A 21,250-nucleotide genomic window follows, 5' to 3' on the forward strand; every position below is an offset into this window, starting at 1 on the left:
AGAAACAAGAAAAATCTCCAATAAATAATCTAACTTTACAGCTGAAAGAACTAGAAAAAGAAGAACAATTAAAGCCCCAAATTAGTATATGAAGGAAATAATAAAGATCAGAGCAGAAATAAATGAAGTAGAGAATAAAATAAAACAGAAAAAAACCTGTGAAACTAAGAGGTGATTTTTTGAAAAGATAAATAAAGTAGGCAAGCTTTAGCCTTGGATAAAAGAAAGAAGGCTCAAATAAATAAAATTAGGAATGAAAGAGAAGTTACAATTAATACCACAGAAATACAAAAGATCATAAGAGACTACTGCAAACAATTATATGCCAACAAATTGGGCAACCTGGAAGAAATGGATACATTCCTAGAAACATACACTCTTTCAAGACTGAATTATGAAAAAATAGAAAATTTAAAGAGACCAATTACTAGTAAGGAGATTGAAACAGTAATAAAAAAAATCTTCCATCAAACAAAAGTCCAGGACCAGACAGCTTCACTGGTGAATTCTACAAAACATTCAAAGAAGATTTAAAACCTAGTCTTCTCAAACTCCTCCAAAAAATTGAAGAGGAGGGAAATCTTTTAGACACATTTTACAAAGCCAGCATTACCCTTATACCAAAACCAGACAAGGACACCATTAAATAAAGAAAACTACAGGCCAGTATCACTGATGAACATACATGCAGAAATTCTCAACAAAATATTAACAAACTGAATCCAGCAACACCATGACCGAGTGGGATTTATTTCAGAGATGTAAGGATAGTCCAATATTTGCAAATCAATCAACATGATACAACAAAATGAAGGATACAAATCATATATTACCTCAATAGATGTAAAAAATGCTTTTGACAAAATTTGACATTTACCTGTGATAAAAATTCTCAACAAAGTGAGTATAGAAGGAACACACTTCAACATAATAAAGACCGTATATGCCAGATCCACAGCTAACATCATATTCAATGGTGAAAAGCTGAAACCTTTCTCCTCTAAGATCAGGAACAAGACAAGGATACCCATTCTAGCCACTTTCATTCAACATAGTATCAGAAGTCCTAGCCACAGCAATTAGGCAACAACAAAAAATAAAAGGCATTCAAATCAGAACAGGAGAAATAAAACTCACTATTTGCAGATGACATGATATCGTGTGTAGAAAACCCTGAAAACTCCATTAAAAAAAAATCTGTCATAATTAATAAATCAGTAAAATTACAGGATACAAAATCAATATACAGAAATCTGTGGCATTTCTATACACTAATAATGAACTATCAGAGAAATAAAGAAGCAATCCCATTTATGATTGCATTAAAAAGAATAAAATACCCCAGAATAAATTTAACCAAGGAAATGAACAACTTGTACACTGAAGACTATGACACTGATGAAGGAAACTGAAGAAGACACACACACACACAAAAGATATTCCCTGCTCATAGATCGGAAGAATTAATATTGTTATAACGTCTATACTGCTCAAAAAAAGATCTATAGATTTAATATAATCCTTAACAAAATTCCAATGTCATGTTTCACAGAACTAGAACAAATAATTCTAAAATTTGTATGGAACCACAAAAGATCCCAAACAGCCAAAACAGTCCTGAGAAAGAAGAACAAAGCTGGAGGTATCATATGTCCTGATTTTAAACTATACTACAAAGGTATAATAATCAAAACAGTATGATACTGGCACAAAAACAAACACACAGATCAGTGGAACAGAAGGGAGAGCCCAGAAATAAACCCACATATTTATGGTCTGTTAATAACAAAGGAACAAAGACATAAAATGGAGAAAGGACAGTCTCTTCAATAAATGGTGTTGGGAAAACTGAACAGCCACATGCAAAAGGATGGAACTAGACCACTATCTTACACCATGCACAAAGAGTAACTGAAAATGGACTAAAGGCTTCTGACTATAAGACCTGAAACCATACAATTTCTAGAAGAAAATACAGGCAGTAATCTCACCGACATCAGCCTTAGCAATGTTTTTATAGACCTAACTCCAAAGGGAAGGGAAACAAAAGCAAAAATAAATAAATAGGATTACATCAAACTTAAAAGCCTCTGTACAGTAAAGGGAACCGTCATCAAAATGAAAAGGCAACCTACTGAATGGGAGAAGATATTTGCAAATCATATATAAGGAGTTAATATCCAAAATATATGAAGAATTCATCCAAATCAATGACAAATTACCAAACAACCACATTTAAAAGTGGACAGGAGATCTGAATAGGTACCTTTCCAAAGAAGACACACAGATGGCAAACATGCACATGAAAAGATGTGCAACATCACTATCAGGAAAACACAGACCAAAACCACAATGAGATACCACCTCACATCTGTTAGAATGGCTACTATCAACAAGACAAAAATAACAAGTGTTGGAGAGGATGCAGAGAAAAGAGAACAGTATTAGTGGGGTTGTACATTGGTGCAGCCACCATGGAAAACAGTATGGAGATTCCTCAAAATATGAAGACTAGAACTACTATATATGACCCAGGTATGACACTTCTGTGTATTTATCTAAAGAACACAAAAACACTAATTTGAAAAAGATATATGCACCTCCATGTTCACTGCAGCATTCTTTACAAGAGCCAAGGTAGGAAAACAACCTAAGTGTCCACTAATGAGTGAAGAAAGAAGATGTGGTGTATGTATATACACATGGACTGCTACCTGTACAATGGAATACTACTCTGCCATGAAAAGGAAGAAAGTCCTGCCATTTGCAAAAACATGAGTGAACCTTGCAGGTATTACACTAAGTGAGATAAATCAGAGAGAGAAAGAAAAATACCAATCACTTCACTCATACATGGAATCTAATAAAACAAAGGAAATAAAACAGAAAGAAATTCATGATACAGAGAGCAGATTAGTGGTTACTGAGGGGGAAGGTAGGTGGGGTATGGGAGAAATGGGTGAAAGAAATGGGTCAACTGTATGGTGATGGATGGGAACTAGACTTACGGTGATGATCACTTTGTAGTGCACATGGATATTGAACTACAATGCCGTACACCTGAAAGTTACACAATAAGAAAAGAAAAGAAAACGTGAGGTTTGAGTGACTTTCTTCAGGTCACACAGCCAATAAGGGTTAGAGCAAGATTTGAACCCAGGCAATCCTGCTTCAGCCTCCAGGCTGCAAACTACTCCCCTAAGCTGCCCTGTTCCCATAACGTCGTCATCCACCTGTCTGGGGAGAGTGAGGCAATGTCAAGCCTTCCTGGTACACAAACCCAGAGCACCTCTAGCAGTTATAAGGTGATGGGCATTTTTCTAACTTGTCCACATGCAAAAGACTGTCTCATTTTAATTTCTTTCCAGGCATTTCACTGCTTGGCTCAACACACGTTAAGAACTGAGCCCTTGAGATTTAATGCTTGTTAAGCTGGTCGTGCTAAAAAGGAAAGTTGCTTAGAAATTTTAAATTACCCATTACTTAGAGCCAAATCCCACAGCCGTGCCCTTCATTAAAGGTTCGGGCCAAGCCCTCTAACGGTGCTTGTAGAATGAACAAGTGCCCAAGTTCTTCCCTGGGACTAGAATCGTGTTGTCACCATGAGACAGAACCTGGAGATCCTTTTTCCAACAAAGTACCTTGTTGTAATGACATCTGCATTTTGGAAGTGTATTCATCATGGGGTCAGTTAGCTACAGGCGTATAAAATCGCACTGGCCCAGTTTAAGCAATAAAGGGGGTTTTATTTGGAGAATGCTCCAGGACAAAGTTTGGGTCCCCAAAGTCAGGAAGTATTGCATCTCACGGGATTGGAAGAGAGGAACCAGAAAGCCAGCAGGCACCGAGGAAGCATCACCCTGACTCTTCCAGGACTGCTGGGCCCTGCCTCTGCTTCTCTGCAGGTCCACCTTCCCTCACTCTTCCTCATGAGATCGGCTTTCTCAGCTCTGCGCACATTGCAGGAAATGGACTCACGGTCCAAAAGTGACAGAATTTCCCGGCTCCGTCTCTAGAAACCAATTCCAAAGCCTCAGGGGAGAAGCTGACTGGCCGGCTTGGGTCAGGCGTCCACTCCTTGTCCAATCAGCAGTGGCCGAAGGGCAGTGCACCTACAGTAAACACGGCTGTGTGCATCTCACCACGTGCTTTTTCACTCCCCATTTTAGTAGCAATTAGTGCGTGCCTCGTGGTGGTGTCAGTGATTTTTATAAACTGAAGTTCAGAATTTTGCAGCTCATATTAATCTCCACCACTCCAGGAGTAGTTTTGAATCTTCAATCCTGTCATCTCATATCATTGGTCCCTCCCAGACTGTATTGACTGCAGACTAAAGCAGTAGCTTTCTGTTGTCCATTCATATTTGTGGGCAGGGATTGTGACAGACAGGACAAACAGACAGTCAGACAGTCGGACAGCTGATCCCAGCAGCTGTCCGACTCCCAAGGACTGATGAGTTGTGTGTTCTGCGGCCGACAGGGGGAAGCGCTGGCCCCAGGCTGCTGTCACATCTGAAAGGTCCAGGACAAAGTCTGCACCCCTCTGCTCTTAAAACCCAGTGTGTACCTCCTCGGGAGAGTGGGTCAGAAAGCAGATGCAGGATGAAAGCAAAGCCCTGCCTTTCTTGCACACCCAGGCACAGAAGCGCAGCCTGAGTCCCTGACACATGGCTTTTGGTCTTTCTCCTCGGTGCCCTTGCAGACCAACCTGGTCCATTCATTTCAGCTGGTGGAAATTAAATCACAAACTGAGCTCATGACGATCCATATGGGAAGTTCCTTCTGCCAGATGTTTAGCCTCACGCCTGGAGGAAAGGGTGGGAGGAACTCCTGGGGTCTTGTTAATGACAGACGAAAAGGAGGGGAGGGGAGAGGACAGATGTGGGAGAACTGACAGGTGGTGGCGGAGCAAAGAGGGCACGTGATGGTGGTACCAACCACCCGTCCCTTTACTGGCAGACGATTATTGAGCACCTCCAGGCACCAGATTCTGTGTCAGGCCCTGGGATGCAGCAGGCAACAGGACAGAGGCGGCTTCTCCAAGAAAGAGGGTGTCAAGAAGAGCCAGCTAAGTGGGGCCGTGGGGGAAGAGCATTCCTGGCAGAGGGCGCAGTAGGGGCAAAGATTCTGAGGGAAGAAGAGACTGTGGTGTCCATCACAGAATGGCTGGCGTGGCCGGAGCTGGATGATCCTGGAAAGGAGGTGTGAGGTGAGGCTGGAGAAGTCGCCGGGAGCCACACTCAGGGCTGCGGGGCATAGTGAGGTGTTAGGTTTTCTTTACTCTTAGCATAGTAGAGATAATGCCAGTTAGAGCGGTGATGACAAACTCCATTTTTGGCCCTTAGAGTTTGAAGTGATAGAGTGGACACGCCTCCCAAGGGGTCACTGGAACCGGAAGACGGTGCCCCAGGGAGAGAAGCTGGAGCTTGGCTTATGGCAGTGAGCAGCGCCTGCCTGGGAGCCAGGAGCCAGACGAGAGAGGAGTATTGAGAAAGGACCGGTTGGAGCTGAGGCCTTCCAGCGCAACCAGGCTTAGAGTATGGGGAGGAGCGAGGCGGGGGCGGGGGTGGGGGGTGTGCAGCGCTGTGATACGAAGGGAGGAGCTGTCGATGGGGAAGTGGAGAAGCAGGAAGGTAACCATGCCTCCTCAGCTGGTGGAGGAGGGACTGCCAGATGGAAGAGCTTTGCCTGGGACGTCAAGCATGGAATGAGGACTGAGAAAGGATTGTGGACTCGGAATCATTGTGGACTCAGAGAAAATCATTTCAGTGAAGAGTTGTGGGAATTCTAGGACTCTTATGGATGCAAGGAACAGGAAACTACCAGGGGTTTGACTTCAGGCATGGCTGGATCCAGGGGCCCGAATGATGTCATCAGGACACTCTCTCCATCTCTCGGCTCCCGCTCCCCACATTGGCTTCATTCTCAGGCAGGCTGTACCCTGCAGAGTGTAGCAAATGGCCGCTGACAGCTCCACCCCTCCATCCTGCCAGCTCAGCAGTGCCAGTTTAAAGAGAGCCCCTCTCCCCGTAGTTCCTTTCATGGGCTCAGCTTGGAAGGATGCTGTCAGCACTGGCCTAATCTGCACGGCCTGAAGGTGGTGGCAGGGTTGCAGGGGGGAATCCTCAAAGGGAAAAATCAGGATTTTGTTCCTAGGAGAAGAGGAGATGGAGTTTGGGTGGGCAAAACAACGACTCTGCGCCAAGGAGCCAGGTTGCAGGGGGCTGAGGGAGGGTGGTGGTGAGGAGGATGCAGTGTCTGCACTGAGAGGAGGGAGGAAGTAGGACTGCGATTGGAGGGAGCCGCAGGATCAGGCCGGTTTCCTTTTTCTTGCAGGTGGGAGAGATTTATGCATGTCTGCAGGCGGAGAGCAGGGAAGATGCCAGTGGGGAAGGAGTGATTGAAGATTCTGGAGAGAGGAGATAATTGATGGAACCAGGCCCCCTAGGAGACAGGCAGAAAATGGAGTGCAGGGTGCAGTACGATATGAAAGGAGGAAAAACAGAATGTCAGTGTCATCAGCTGCTGTTTTTCCAGAATGACACCCTTAGATGGCAGTTAGCCGTGGCGTGGCTGTGAGGACAGGCGGCTGCTTGAGGCACACGCTGAGCTTTTATATTCTACAAGGAAGAGAGCAGGGCCTTCAGAGCCACCCTCCTGAGGGCCAGCCCCGTCTTCGCCATATGTTCCGGGCGCGGCTTCAGCTCTTGGAACCAATTTAGCCACATGTAGAAGTAAATTTTTTACCTTGTGAGATACCTAGGTGGTTTGGGTTTTTTTAATAGAATTTCCCCCTGCTTATAAAAATAATACACGTAGGGGACTTCGAAGGTAAGGTGTCAAAGGAGAAATAAAAGTCTTTCCTCTTTACCACCCAGAAACGATGGTATTCACACGTGGGGACACGCTGCCCACACTAGGAAATGCCGCATCGAAAATGGCAACTCTGGCATTTTTTTTTCCATTTAACATTCTTTCAGAAGCCTTCCACCTGCCATTCGGTAGCCTTTGAAACCCCCAACAGGGTCACATGACTGTGACAGCCTCGGGAGCAGACCCTGGGGCTGCTGACTCAGATGCCACAGGCAGCAGCATGGCCCTGAGTCTTGTGAGTTTGTGAAGTGGAGAATGACTTCCGGCAAAGGTTCTAACACAGCAAGAGTGTTTCTTAATTTGCATGGTGGTTGCTTTTCTGAGGAAATGCAAAGTATATAGAAAAATACTTTGCTCTTTGTAAAACAACCAGGTTCCAGATTCAGGTAACTGTAAATGATTTTTTTTTTACCAACCGGAATGGTGCCTGAGACAGGAGACCATGCTCTGCGCAGGACCACCCTGTGCAGGGTGGGACAGTAGCAACCCTGGTCCCACCCTTCAAGCCAATAGGGCCAACGGGCACTGAGCCAGCCAAGAGCATCAAACCACCCACGGGTTTCTAGACTGTCCCCCCAAGGGTGACCCCACCCAGCTTAAAGCCACTGGATGAGACGATCTCTAAGGGTCCCCGCTTCCACATGCACGACTAATGGGGCTTCACTCCCTCCTGTGTTCTTCCTTCCAGAAAATGCCTGCGCCACCTGGACACCTCCACGGCTCCGGTGGCGCAGCGAGCAGGAACACACACTCCACGAGTCGTGGAACTCCCTCACCGCCTTTGACCGATCCCACCGGGGGCGCATCTCCAACATGGAGTTCCAGGGGGACATCCTGGACGAGTTCCTGCAGCAGCAGAAGAGCAGCCGGCACAGTGACCAGCCGCCCCCCTGGAAGGAGGAGAAGCTGGAGTCCATGATAGGGCAGGACCACAGCTCCCTGAAGCCAGATGACGGGGGTGACTTTAAAATCCCCGTCTTGCCTTATGGACAGCACTTGGTCATCGACATCAAGTCTACATGGGGGGACAGGCACTACGTTGGCCTTAACGGAATAGAAATATTCAGTTCCAAGGGCGAGCCGGTGCAAATTGCGAACATTCAAGCCGACCCCCCGGACATCAATATCTTACCAGCCTATGGGAAAGATCCCCGTGTGGTCACCAACCTCATCGACGGGGTGAACAGGACCCAGGACGACATGCACGTCTGGCTGGCCCCCTTCACGCTGGGAAAGTCCCACTCCATCTCCATGGACTTCATGCACCCTTGCCAGGTTGCCCTGATCAGAATTTGGAACTACAATAAATCGCGGATACATTCCTTCCGCGGCGTGAAGGACATCACGATGCTGTTAGATGCGCAGTGCATCTTCCAGGGAGAAATCGCCAAGGCCTCGGGAACCCTGACGGGAGGTACAGTATGTCTGTAAGAATGCTCTCGAAGCCCCTGCCTGCTACTTGCTGAGGCTCTAAGGAAAAGCTAAACCTGGTGGCTCACCAGTGACAGAGAGAACCTGTAGGGTAGGGAGGGTGCAGGATATAGAAGGGAGAGAAACTTGGGGAAGATATTGGTTCAGGGGAAGCCCAGCCCCAGCCTGATCCCAAGGGGTCTCTGGAGCAGAAATTACTGGGTCTGTCCTGCGCAAAGCAGCAAGGCTTTAGAACCTGCAGGCTCCCCTGGTTGGGGGCGTAACTCCCACAGCCTTCCAGGCAAGGCCCCCTCCTTGTATCAGCAGGGATCTGGGTGGGACACCAACAGCATCAGCTACAGTGCCTCCCACGCCTGACAAACGTCCCTTACTTCATGATGGATCCCAGTGATGCTCATTAGATTAGATCCCTTCATTAGATCAATGTGGTTCTTACAGTCCGTGGATTCCATTTGCAAATGCACGGAGAATAGTAAGGCTCGGTGACACAGATGCAGACCGGTTAGCGGTTTAGGATGTCACGGCCCAAAGGTTGATGGTTTAGGTTCCTGCTCGGAACATCATTGGGATTTGGGGTGAGCTGACTCTTCTGTCTTCCCGGTGCCCCTTTCAGCTCCAGAGCACTTTGGAGACACAATCTTATTCACGACCGACGAGGACATTCTCGAGGCCATCTTCTGTTCTGATCAGACTTTTGATTTGGACGTGGAGAGCCTGTGCGGCCTGCAGTGCGAGGAGGCGCTGAGGAGACCCAGCACGGCCGACGGCCAGGGGGAGGAGAGGCCCTACACCCAGGCCGGCTCGTGGGCTGATGACCGGGTAGGACTGGAGGGAGGGGGCACTTCTGGACAGATTTCTTCTCCTGACTCAGAATAGCGCAGGAGTAATGAAGATGGATATCCTTTAAGCTGCTGGTGCTCCTGTTTTTGACATTTCCCATTTTTATGCATCATTTTTTGTTCTGTATGTCATATTTCATCCTCTAATTATTATTTTTTTTCTTCTAACTGAAGTGAAGAAAGTCTTCAAATTTTAATCAAAGCTAGGAGAAATCAGTTCTGTGTCATCTCTGTAATTTAGAGGTTGGCAGTCTCAGGGGAATTTTTGCTTTGGGTTTTGTTTTGATCACTCACTGTAGTTTTTGATGGAAGGGCTCAAAATACTTTTAATAGGCAGACTGAGAATTAAAGTAATGATAATCCAGGCAATCATTTCTTGGGCACATAAACCATGGTCCAGCGGTGGAGCACCGTGCCATCGTGTTTAACCCTCCTGGCAACCGTCAGGATAAAGACAATTAATACCCCCGTTTAAGAAACCAAGGCTCACACAGGCTCAAGAACTTGCCCAGTGGCACGCAGTGGGGGAGTAACAAGGCTAGAACTTAAATGCAGGACTCCAAAACTTGTGCTTTTAATGGACAAATTATCAAAAATGAAAGAGAAGCGGGGAGGGTGTACCTCAGCGGCAGAGTGCATGCCTAGAATGCACAAGGTCCTGGGTTCAATCCCCAGTACCTCTGTTAAAATAAATAAGTAAATAAGTAAATAAATAAACTTAGTTACCTCCTCTCCAAAACAAACAAAACCAATCAAAACAAAATATTTTTTTAAAAAAATGAAAGAGGACTTTCAGGGCAAGGATCAGCCCAAGTCAAAGACCAGTACTTAAGGCAAAGAGACTGCAGGGTCCCCAGGAGAAAAGAGGAGATGGTTAGAGAGAGTGGGGGAGAAGGGTGGGAACAACCAGGAACCAAAGGACAGCAGGTTCGGCCATGGGAAGGTCACGACAGAGGCGGTGCTACAACATGGGGAGTCGGTCCCAGCATGTTCACGGGCAGAGCACCAGGGGAGGTGGGGGAGGGGTGAGGCCCTCTCCCCCTTCCAGGAAAGCAGCTGCCACTCCCCTCAGACAAGCTAGTCCATTGTTGACGGTAATCCTGATTTTTTTCAAATAAAGCCGGAAATCTACATTTTTATGTAAAATCTCCCCATTAAAAAAATGTTGGCCACTAATTCAAAATGTTTTCAAACCTTCTGCAGGCCACGAAACATGTCTGCGGTCTGGCTTCTCTGCGTGGGCCTCCATTTGGGAGATGGCTTTGAGGCCTTCCATTTGCCCAGCATTTTCCTAACAGGGAAATCCCTGCTCAGGGGCTCTGATCAGATCCAGTCCTCTGAGGGGCAGGGAGGGATCACTCTCTCTGCCTTAAAGATGAGGAACTCGAGCTCAGGGAGGCCATGTCAGGGTCACACCCAGAGCAGGGCTGGGCTGGAGCTGCATGCCCGCCTAGGTGTCAGGGTCAGTGTATCCACCAGGGGGCGTGCTAGGAGGATCAGGGAGGACAGGGTGCCCGGGAAGGCAAGAGAAGGCACGTGGACTCCAGGGCAGCAGCATCCCCTACAGCCTGAGGCTGCTCAGAGTCAGGGGTTACTTCAGGCAAACTGCCTTTCTCACCGGCCTCCCTGTAGCCGGGCAGAGGCCTGGAGGGGCTGTCCCTAGGGGCTGGACCGAGGGGTCATCAGGATGTCCTTGGGTACCCAATGAAACACCATCCCCACTAAAACTCTAAGATCCAGACAACGACTTCACCTTTTTTTGCATCTCAGCTTTCCTGTCTGTGAAACAGTAAAGGCACTCGCCCCCTGACTTACGGTGCAGAAATCTAACGAGAAAAGTTTACACAGAGACCCGAGAAGTAAGGTGTGGCGGCAAACTCTGTCTATAGACCAATGGTTCTTTATTTGCCTGCCCATGGGAATCACCTGGGGAGCTTTCAAAATGCAGGTGCACAGGCCCCAGGGTTGAATTCTTCTTCCTCCTTCCCTCCATCCCTCCCTCCTGCTCTGTCTCTCTCCCTCCTTCCACTAGCTCACTAGATAAAGAAGACAGAGTCCTTCCCTATTCCAGAAAATCTAATCACCTGAGCTGGTAGTGTCCATTACTGGTAAGAGCTTCTGGTAAGGACTCAGACACACAAGGGTTTCCAGGCCTACCCATGTTTCCAGTCACAGGGTTCCCACAAAGGCAGGAAACCCAAGAAAAGGCTCGGAACTTACCTGGGGCACTGGGTGGGCAGCTGTGTGGGTATCACTAAAATCACCCCCTTGCCCTCTGCTTGTCCCCCAATCTGTGTGCAGATCCCAGAGGTAGAGCTGCCATACAGGCCCCTTGTCCCTGAAGTCACCACACCAGAGCCGGGCATCTACCATGGGATCTGTGAGTACCGCCTCCCGGGGCAGTGTCGGGGGGAGGAGGACCTTCAGAGCCTGGGGCCTGGGGTAGGGGCAGTCATGGCCACATGGGACAGGGTTTTCTGGGACAGACAGGCAGGTCGTACCTTGCACAGAGACACCAGCCTGAAACTGAAGTCAGGACTGAAACCAGCCTGCACTGGGCTCGCTGGCCCTGGCAGGACTGCATCCTTGCAGAGGAGAGGCATTCCTGGCAGTGTGCGCTCCCAGAGGGGCACTTCTGCGTTTCATGTGCAGACGTCTTACATGTTAGCTGCAGCCCTGACCCGGGAGGCTGCAGTTGGAGCCCAGAAGTTATAGAACAAGAAGATACAAGAGCCAGAAAAGACCCGGGCCCCTGCCCATCCAGGGCTCCGAGTTGTCCCTTCAAACTAGACCCCAGAGCAGATGCTTGAGCAGATCATCCTCCCTGCTCCAGGTGGGGTGGGGCAGCAGGAGCCCCAGCCCAGGTGCCAGGTCTTCCAAAAAGTCAGAAATCTGGATGTAGATGTGAAATCTCCACGTTTGTAGATGTGGGTGACCAGTCCTACTGTATTTTAAAAGCCCACGTGAGCCAAACAACACATGTCTTGGGCCAGCCGGGCCAGTTGGTGGCCTCTGAGCAGATCCCATCTGGGTTTCACCATGTGTGTTCTTCTCACTCCTCTCCGCCTGGGCCCTTCTGGCGGGTCCTCTCTTGCTCCGTGCACATCCTGCCAGCACCTCTGCCTGCATCCTGGGGGATCCTCAGGCCCGGGGTCACTCGTGCTGACTGTGATCTCTCTCTCCTGTTCCCTGTTAACAAGGCCCTGCGGGCTTGCTCGCTGCAGCCTCTCCTCCTGCTCTCCCTTGCCCTCTGTGCCCATCATCCACCTCTAGTCAGCTTCTGAAAAGAAGAGATGCTCCGTGCCTGCCGTTGTCGTGCCCCCTCCCCTGCCATCACCTCCAGAGCGAAGCCAGAACGTGTCTGAGTTTAGCCTCCTCCTTGCTACGCTTCTTCCCGCCAGCATCTCCTGAGCCACCCTCTAGGCTCCTGTGCCCGCCCTCTCCATCCCTGCCTGATGAAAGGATGTCAGCTGTCACCAATTGGGTTCCCAAGAAGCAGACTCTGAGTTCGAAACTCCTGGGGTGTGCTCTGGTGGGGAAGGCGGGCAGGAAGCAGGACTGGGCAGGGGGGACGTTGGGCCCCGGTGCTGTCCCATCAAAGCCTCTGCCAGCTCCACAGGCAGAGTTGTGGAGTTGTCCCATGTTGAGTAGGGGCACTGGGCCTTTACACCTGTATTATAACACGTCACTGGGCATGGGCTAGGGAGGGGCAGAGCTAAGGACGGTCACAAGTAGGGGGGCTCAGCTGTGAGCTGTCAGCCACCAGCAATCCCGGCCCCTCGGGGATGCATCCTTCAGCCCTGGCAGTGGGAGGTGGGATCTGGGCAGGGCCCCACAGCATCCTCCACTCCCCCTTCTTAAGGCCTTGCAGTCACCCCATTCCATCCCAGGAAGTTTTCCCAGTCATACCCAGTAAGAATTCAGCCTTCGTTCCCTCCCTCCCTCAGCAGGACAGTTACCTCTTAGAAAAGAGGAAGAAGTCTTACTTTAAATCCTCACAGCCACTTACATTCCAGAACTCTCTTTCAATTACTTTCAGATAACAGAGTAATTTAAAAGCCAACTTAATGGAGGCAAGAGCCTGGCTTGAGGATTGGTTTTGCCCCCGATTCAGGCATGGTACTGGGGCTTCCCTTGCCTGATCTCGTGGAGTACTCACAGCTCTGTTCTCCCCATTTTCCAGATTAGATTAGGAAACTGAGGCCCCGAGAGATTGAGTAAGCCACCCAAGGTCACACAGCTAGTACAAGGCCAAGAACAAAACCAAGCGTGTCTAAATTCAAAGTCTGGGTCCTCACCACTCAACACCCTCCCAGAGAGGCTGCTTCACCTCAGAGGTCTCTGTGAGGAGTCTGCACCGCCCCACCTCAGAGCTGTGAGGTCCTGAAAGACAGCAATCATTTCTTGTTTAGTCTGACCTCCCCTAGGTCGGTCAGGATTCTTGTGTGCGTGTATGTGTGCGTGTGCGTGTGCGTGTGTGTGTGTCTGTGTGTGTGTGCGTGTGAACAATGGAAACTGAATTCAATCTGTTAAGCAAAAAAGGAATTTCTTAGCTTCTGCCACTAAAAAGGTCAGGGGTTGCTAATTACCCATGTTATTGGATCCAGGTTCACAAACGACATCACCAGGCTTTTGTGTCTCCCTCCATCTCCCTGCCCTGTTTCTCCCTCTCTTGTCCATCTCCCATTCACACTTTGTCCACATGGGAGCTTCTGGAAGCTCTGCCCAGCAATCCCAGGCAAAAGAACTTCCATTTGCCAATAATTTCAACCATCATCCCAGAATTAAGTCTCCTCACCTGGTTTGGGTCACGTGCCCTTCCTTAACTGATCACTGGGGCTCACCATGGCAGGGAGGCATGCGTGATGGAAAACACGGATTGGCCCGGCCTAGGTCAGAGGCCCATCTTTGAAGCCAAGGATGAGGCGTCAGCCCCCGAAACTCCAGAGAAGGTCAGCATGCCATAATCGGAAGGAAGGAAGGAAGGGAGGAAGGAAGGAAGGAAGGAAGGAAGGAAGGTAGGAAGGCTGGCTGGCCAGCCAGAAGCAGCCACTGTCCCCTCCATCAGGTGATTTCCGCAAAGATGCTGTCTGTAAATATCTTCCCCCTTGAACCAGCTTTTGACCTTTCTCAGAAATGTGATTTCAATGCCTTTGGGAGTTTTGCCCTGGAGTAGAGCTTGCAGACCTTTTCGCTGCCAGGAAAGTGTAATTTCTCTGCTTCTCTGCTCAGCAGGAAAGCACAGGAATCTTCTAACCGAGGACCCTCTGCCCATTTTCAGGCCCATGATTTCTGAATCTCTCTTCTCTGAACCTTTGGCTTTTTCCTCACTGGATCCCAAATCCTAAACCTGCTTTCCCAGCCTGTGTCCACAGAGAGAGCTTTGATAAAATGACCCAGGTGGGGGTGGTGCATTGGGGTTGGTAAATCCGGCCAATCCTATTAATGTTTTGAAAGGGGATCTATGACTTGCTAATTTGCAGATGACACTAATTTTGGAAGTTTTGCAAATATCAGCAGTGATGAATAGGAAGGGAGCTGAGAGAGTTGAAACATGGGAGAGAAATAACAAAATTAATTTCCATTTATATAAATACTAATTGATACACCAGAGGAAAATGAATATGGAACATGGATATTAGCTGGAAAAGGAGAGCAGTCGCTTCGGAGCAGCCCTAAATTAGTTGGCATCTCAGTGCGTCTTGCCAGGCAAACAGAGGGGCGGCAGGCTGGGGAGAATCTGGGGCACTGCCTCTTGCTTCAAGGGGGAGGTGGCATTTCTCCCTCACAGTGATCCCTTTATCTAAATCGGCTCCCTCCTCCAGCTCCAGGCCTTCTCCATCTCTGGGTCGGTACCCACAGCCACTCTGTCCCTTGGTCGCACTTTCCCTCACATCCGTTCAGGCCACTGGGAATCCTGGCAGTGCTGTCTCCAAAACACATCCTGAATCTGTCCTCTTTGCACTCGTTTTCACCACTGCCATCCTTGCCCAGCTGTGGGTATCACAGCAGCCTCCTTCCGGGTCTCCCTTTAAGAATCCGATCCGAGTGAGCTTTCCAAGACACAGATCAGATCGTGTCACTCCCCTGCTTCCAAATCTAAGCCTCCGAAGCTCCCCATGGCCGAGGGTCAGATCTAGACCTCATGACATGATCTAGCCCCCGCCTGATGACATGATATGACCTAACCTTCTCATCTCAATTTTCTCCACCCTCTCCCTCAGTCACTTGGTTTCAACCAGGGGTCAGACAAGTTCCCATCCCAGGGCCTTGGCCCTTCCTGTCCTCTCAGCCTGGAACATCCTTCCGGAAATGCTACAGAATGGTGGCCTCCTTCTTATCACCCAGGGCTCAGCTCAAATGTCACCTCCTCAGAGAGGCCCTCCCTGACCTGCCCTGCTCCTGCTCAGTCACTCCGCATCTCATCTCTTTCATTTTTTTTCATGGTTTTCGTCACTCTGTGGAACTACCAGTTTTATCTGTTTGTTCATTGTCTTCATTGTCTTCACTGCAATGGAAGCACCTAGAGATTTTGTTAGATGTTTACCCTCGGATCTCCAGTGCCAAGAACAAGGCTTGATACATAGCAGCAATAAATATTTGTTTACCATGGACTATGATTTTGGCGAAATACAATGATCTTATTTTGATTCATTTACCTGCAGGTAGCTACTAAACACACTCTTCAATCAATAATTCATTTTTTTTTTAAAAAGCCTTAATTGACCATTGGTCTTTCAGGCACACTGTTCTAGGCTCTGGGGATACAGCAGTGAACACAGCCAACAGAGCCCCTGCCCTCAGGGAGCTTCCATCTTAGTGAGAAAGATTGAGGAAAACAAATGAACAAATAAATGTAGAACTTATTGTCAGGTGACAAAAAATAACACAGAGTAAGGGTTTAGAGAAGGATAGGGAAGGGTGCTGTTTGAGTTCAGGGGGTTAAGCAAGGCCTCTCTGAGAAGATGATGAGAAAGAATGTATCAGCTTGCTTTTGCTGCTGAACAAACCAACCCAAAATTTAGTGTCTTACCATCACCGCTAGTAATCATGATTCATCGTAATTCAGTGGCCTAGCTGAGCAATCCTTCATCGGAGCCTGGCCGGCCTCTGCTGGGCCTGCTTGTGTGTCTGGTCACCTGGCAGATGGGCTGGTAGCCGAGGGACCTTGGATGTCTTCACCTACACAGCCGGCAATCGAGAGGCTATTGGCCAGAGTGACTGAGCGACTGGGGGAGCCTGGCTTCTTCACAGGGCAAGACTCCAAGTGCAGAAAGAAAGGACAGACCCCCCAGCCTTCCTTGGGCATGTGTGCTTGACAGCCTCTGCTCGCTTCGCTTTTGCTTCTGTCCCATTGGCCAAAGCAAATCACATGGCCCAGAGTCAAGGAGTGAAGAAACGGACTCCACGTCTGGATGGGAGGAGCGGAAAAGTCACGTTGCAAAGAGGCGAGGACTCGGTGGGAGGAATCTGTGGCCGTTTTACGTGCTGCCGGTGCTGTGCGAAGCTATGATGTGCCCAGGACCATGCTGGTCACACATCTGTTTCGTCTGCCCCCAAGATGCTCACAGTTAACTCGACACAGCGGAGAGCAGAAGGATCTGCGACTGAGTTAGGAAGCGTATTTTGGAAACCGCAGGGGTGTAGGAGGGGAAGACACGCTCCAGGGAGGTCATGTGGCTTGGCCTCCCTTCCTGGCCATGGGACATCCTGCGACCTCCCTGGACTTCCACCCCCTCATCTGAGCTAAATCAGGTGGGAGCACGTGAATCCAGGCTTCCCTCTCCCAGCACTGCGTTGCTGGCATTCCGTGGAAGTTGCCACGAGTGTGACTCTTTTGAACACAGCCACCTAAAAGAGTGGAAAATAGGCCCCCAATTCTCCAAGCATAAAGAGTTCGTGGGGCTTGGTCCTGGCCCTGCTGTAACGGGAGAGCGTTAAGGAAAGAGAAACTCTAGCCAGACACCTGACAGAGATTCGTTCCTTTGAGCTTTCTGGGCGAATGAATGACTCACCTGGGCAGTTTTGCCCCAGAACCACAGAGGTTCACTTCTAAATGCTCCCTGATGGAGTAGGGGGTGGAGCAAGGGCAAAAGAATGGAGGGTGTCACCACAGGTCACTTCCTTTACCCCGAACCCATGTGAATCCTCGTGATAGTGGCCAATTTACGTAACATGTTCATTTCCGACATTGTGGCTTCCTGACGCAGTGGCCTCCGTTTCATTACTTGTTTAATCATTCCGTCTGTACTGAGCTCCTACTGTGTGGCAGGTCCTGTGCCAGGCTCTGGGGGCACAGTGATCTAGTAAAACTGATGGGAGTTCTGCCCTCAGGGAGTTAACCAACCGACAGGGCAGATGGACATTTACCAAAGGGTCACAAGATCACAGTAGTGAGCAGGGCACGGGAGGGAGAATGCACAGTGACATGGCAGGCTATGAATGGAGGCTCAGTGTGGTCAAAGAAATTGGGAGGGCTTCCCTGAGGAAGTAAACTGGAATCTGAAAGATGAACACAAGTTAACCTAGGCCATGTGAGTTCCAGATGGTGAAACAGCATGTGCAAAGGCCCTGTGATGGGAGAGAGGAAAGTGAATGTGAGTGATGGAAAGACAGTCTAGGTGGAACTAGGGATCCCAGGTGCCAGATGAGGTTTGAGAGGTACGTAGAAGCCAGATGGGCGAGGCCTGCTGGCCAAGCAGCATGGGAAACCACACGAGGGTGTTAAGCATGGGGTGGGCAATGTGACTGATCAGTGGAGAAAGGACCCAGGGCTATGTGCAGGTTTAAACATTACCAGTCCATTCATCCTGCAGATATTTCCTGAGCATCAGCAGGATCCTAGGCCCAAGGGCCACCCAGAGGAAAGGTGCAGAGCGCACTCCGAAGGCACTTCCGTTTCAGTCTGGGTGTTTTAGTCGGTAGCATGCCAGGAAGACCACTCCTCTTCCCAGTTCCATCCTGGGTACTTCCTCCGGAAGCTCTGGTGTTCACAGGACACTTCTTCCTGTTGCAGGCCTCCAGCTAAATTTCACCGCCTCCTGGGGAGACCTGCATTACCTGGGGCTCACAGGCCTGGAAGTGGTGGGCAGGGACGGCCAGGCACTGCCCATCAGCCTGCACCAGATCTCCGCCTCCCCCAGAGACTTAAATGACCTGCCCGAGTATACCGACGACTCCCGGACCCTGGACAAGTGAGTGTCTGTAAGAAATGCAGTGCTCTTGACAGCCGGGGCCGGGGGAGCCGATCTGCATTGTAGATTTCAGACTTGAACATCAGCTGGCATCCTCTATTCCATCTCCTCCCAGCCACCCCATGAGGTCTGGGGTCTGCCCATTTTACAGTCAAGGGAAACTGAGGCCCAGGAAGCGGCCGGCAGGATTGGAAGCCAGGTTCTCCTGCTTCCAGACCCAGTTGTGCTCTGTGTCTTCTCCATGGTGCTTAGTGTGGGGCCTGGCACACAGGGCTGCTTGGCGAGCCTTTGGCTCTGTGTTTGGGCATGAGTGACCCCACCTCTCAGGGGCTGAAAGCTTTCGCCTGTCTGAGGCTGGAGGTGATTACTGAGAACGTCTCCACAGGGGGCACAGGCTGCGCTCTCCTCTGCGTTTGTCAGATTTCATGAACCCAGGTTGGGTCCAGTCAACAATAGGACAGCCTAAGATCCAGCATCGATCCATGGGGCCCCATAACCTGAGGACAGGTGCTCCCCTCCCCTGAATCAGGACACCTGTCGGGCCTGGGTCCTGCCTGGAGGTGTGAACAAGAAGAGTCTAGGGGAGTCAGAGGGATGAGAGTTCAAATCCCAGCTCTCCGCTTTGCCAGCTAGTGTTGATTTCTTAACTTCTTAACTTCTCCAATAATACAAGGAGTAGTCATAGTAATAAATGAAATTATAGCTGCCGTTTTCTGAGCGCTTATTAAATGCCAGACACTGGCCTATGCTTAGCAGTTACAGATATTCATCCATTTAAATCTCAGACAGCCCTCAGAGGCCCCCACTCTGCAGATGAGGAAACTGAGGTGCAGAGAGGTTAAAACTGGCCAAAGGTCACCCAGACTAGTTGAGTGGCAGAGTCGTGATTTGAACGCAGGCCCACGGGAAGCCAACACCCAGGCATTTAACTGCTAAGTGATACTGTCTTCCTCTGCTTCAGCTCCCTTATCAGTAGAATGGGGACGATAATTCCTATGGCTGGAGGGCAGGAAGGGGGTTCCACATCACAGCTGTGCCACTCCCCCACGCCCCCTGGCTCCCCAATCCTGGCCTGGTCCAGAGCGTGCGTGGGGTCAGTGATAGACTCCTACCTGCTTTCCTATAAGGTGCCCCTTAACCGCAGCCCTCATGCCCTGCTGTCATCACCTGCCTGAGGGGCACTCCACATCTTGGCAAGTCCCAAATGTGCACACTTAGACTTGGAGCCTGTGGTCCTGGCTGCCGATTGTTAAGAGTGACCATCAGCTCAGGGTTGGCCCCGCTGGTTCAGCCATACCACTCACCATTTGCAGCAAATCCTAGGGCTGATAGCATTTCATCTCTATGTACTTCAGCACGTATCTCTAAACAATAAGGACGTAAACATAATCTTAGTACCATAATTATACCCAAATAATGAACAATCATCCCTTAAATTACTGGGTATCTAGTGTGTTTCTATTTCCCCGACGGTCTTCCCCCCCACCCTTTATAACAGTTTGTTCTTTGAATGGACATCCAGAAAAGTTCTGTATGTTGTGATTGGTTGATATGTCTCTTAAGCCTCCCATAATCCCGAGGTTCCCTTCCATCTTTTTTCTTTCTTTTTTTTTTTTTTCTTTTAAATCATCTGTTGAAGAAACCAGGCTCTTTGCCTGGATGAGTCTGGATCTTACTGGTTCTACCTCTATGGTATTGTTTAACCTGTTCTTCAGGCCCCTGGATCTCTTGTAAATTGTTCACTAGATCTAGCGGTCCAATCAGATTGAGGTTTGACCATTAGGGCAGGACATAACCGTCAGGGCATGGATGTCACTGTGTGTTCCCTTCAGGACACTGCTTGTCAGGCTCTTGGTGGCGTTGGCGGCCAACACTTAGTGGTTAGATCTCTTTATGTGTTAGGGGTTGTGGAATGGTGATACACTGATCCTAACACTCTTTTTTTATCAATAAGGAGAAAATTTCCCCTCAATTATTTGGTTACTTTGAGGAGCAATTCAAATTAGAGGGAAGGCCATCTAAATGTTTGATTCTTTCCTTTTATTTTTCAGTTTTCAAAAGAGCAAACTGTTTCTCTAGCATCCTTTAAAACATTTCTTTGCTTTTGACTACCATGAACTCATGGATTTAACACCACTGTGTTTGAAGGGTTTCAATTGATCACAGTTTTTATCCTATTGATGCTCAGATCATTCCTTCTTTGGAACTCCTGAATATCTTTTGTAAACAGTAGTCTCTGACAGCTTCCTTGCTTTCCTTTCTGATGTGACAAGGTATTCCAGGCTCCTCTTGTATGTTTCTTGTCCCAGGCATGGAAGAAGCCCAGGTTCTCTCTAGTGGGAAATGGTATTTAGAGACCATAGTCTAACCACTAGGGATGCTTATGGCTGCTGAGTTGATCCTTGTGTCCAGGCTTTTTTGCAGACAAAGCTAAGAAGTATCGTTTAGATATTCTTGAGTGTGTCTGTAGGGACCTCTCTTCACTGTCAGCTAAAACACTTCCAACAATTCTCTCCACTCTCAGAATTGGGTTGTAGTCTTGCTATGGAGGTGGCCCCATTTCTAGGACAGAGAGGTAATTGCTTTTGGAAGGAAATAGAAGGTTCTTTAGTGCCAGACCTCAGTCAGCTTAATCCACAAACACCCCAGGGTTAAATTGCTGAATTTCCTCAGTTTTAAGATGCCAGCAATTGTAAGACACACCATCCATCAATTTAATAACAGCCTTTTGGAGGAAAAAAAAAAAGAAACATTACCTCCTTAGATGAACACTTTGATTGTAAGATTTATTCCAAGTCCAAAACTTTAAAATGTAAAAGGAAAAATAAAGTTTATTTTAAAATCTAGGAAACACAGCAGCAGCCTATGTCCCTCCCAGTACGGCAGCTTCAAAGTCTCCAGAAAAAGGAGAGCG

At 48.8% G+C, this 21,250-nt stretch overlaps 1 protein-coding gene across 6 annotated transcripts in view; it reads left to right on the plus strand.

Moving 5' to 3' along the window:
* KATNIP (katanin interacting protein) overlaps nt 1-21,250 on the plus strand; it is a 171,920-nt gene that overhangs the window by 136,017 nt on the left and 14,653 nt on the right. For all 6 annotated transcript variants that reach the window (XM_072942824.1, XM_072942823.1, XM_072942822.1 and 3 more), the window contains 4 exons: nt 7,561-8,286; nt 8,917-9,122; nt 11,444-11,522; nt 18,159-18,336. In XM_072942824.1, the coding sequence (XP_072798925.1) occupies nt 7,561-8,286; nt 8,917-9,122; nt 11,444-11,522; nt 18,159-18,336 (1,189 nt within the window). The remainder of the gene's footprint in view (nt 1-7,560; nt 8,287-8,916; nt 9,123-11,443; nt 11,523-18,158; nt 18,337-21,250) is intronic.

Source organism: Vicugna pacos, chromosome 18, assembly GCF_048564905.1.
Source record: "Vicugna pacos chromosome 18, VicPac4, whole genome shotgun sequence".
NCBI lineage: Eukaryota > Metazoa > Chordata > Mammalia > Artiodactyla > Camelidae > Vicugna > Vicugna pacos.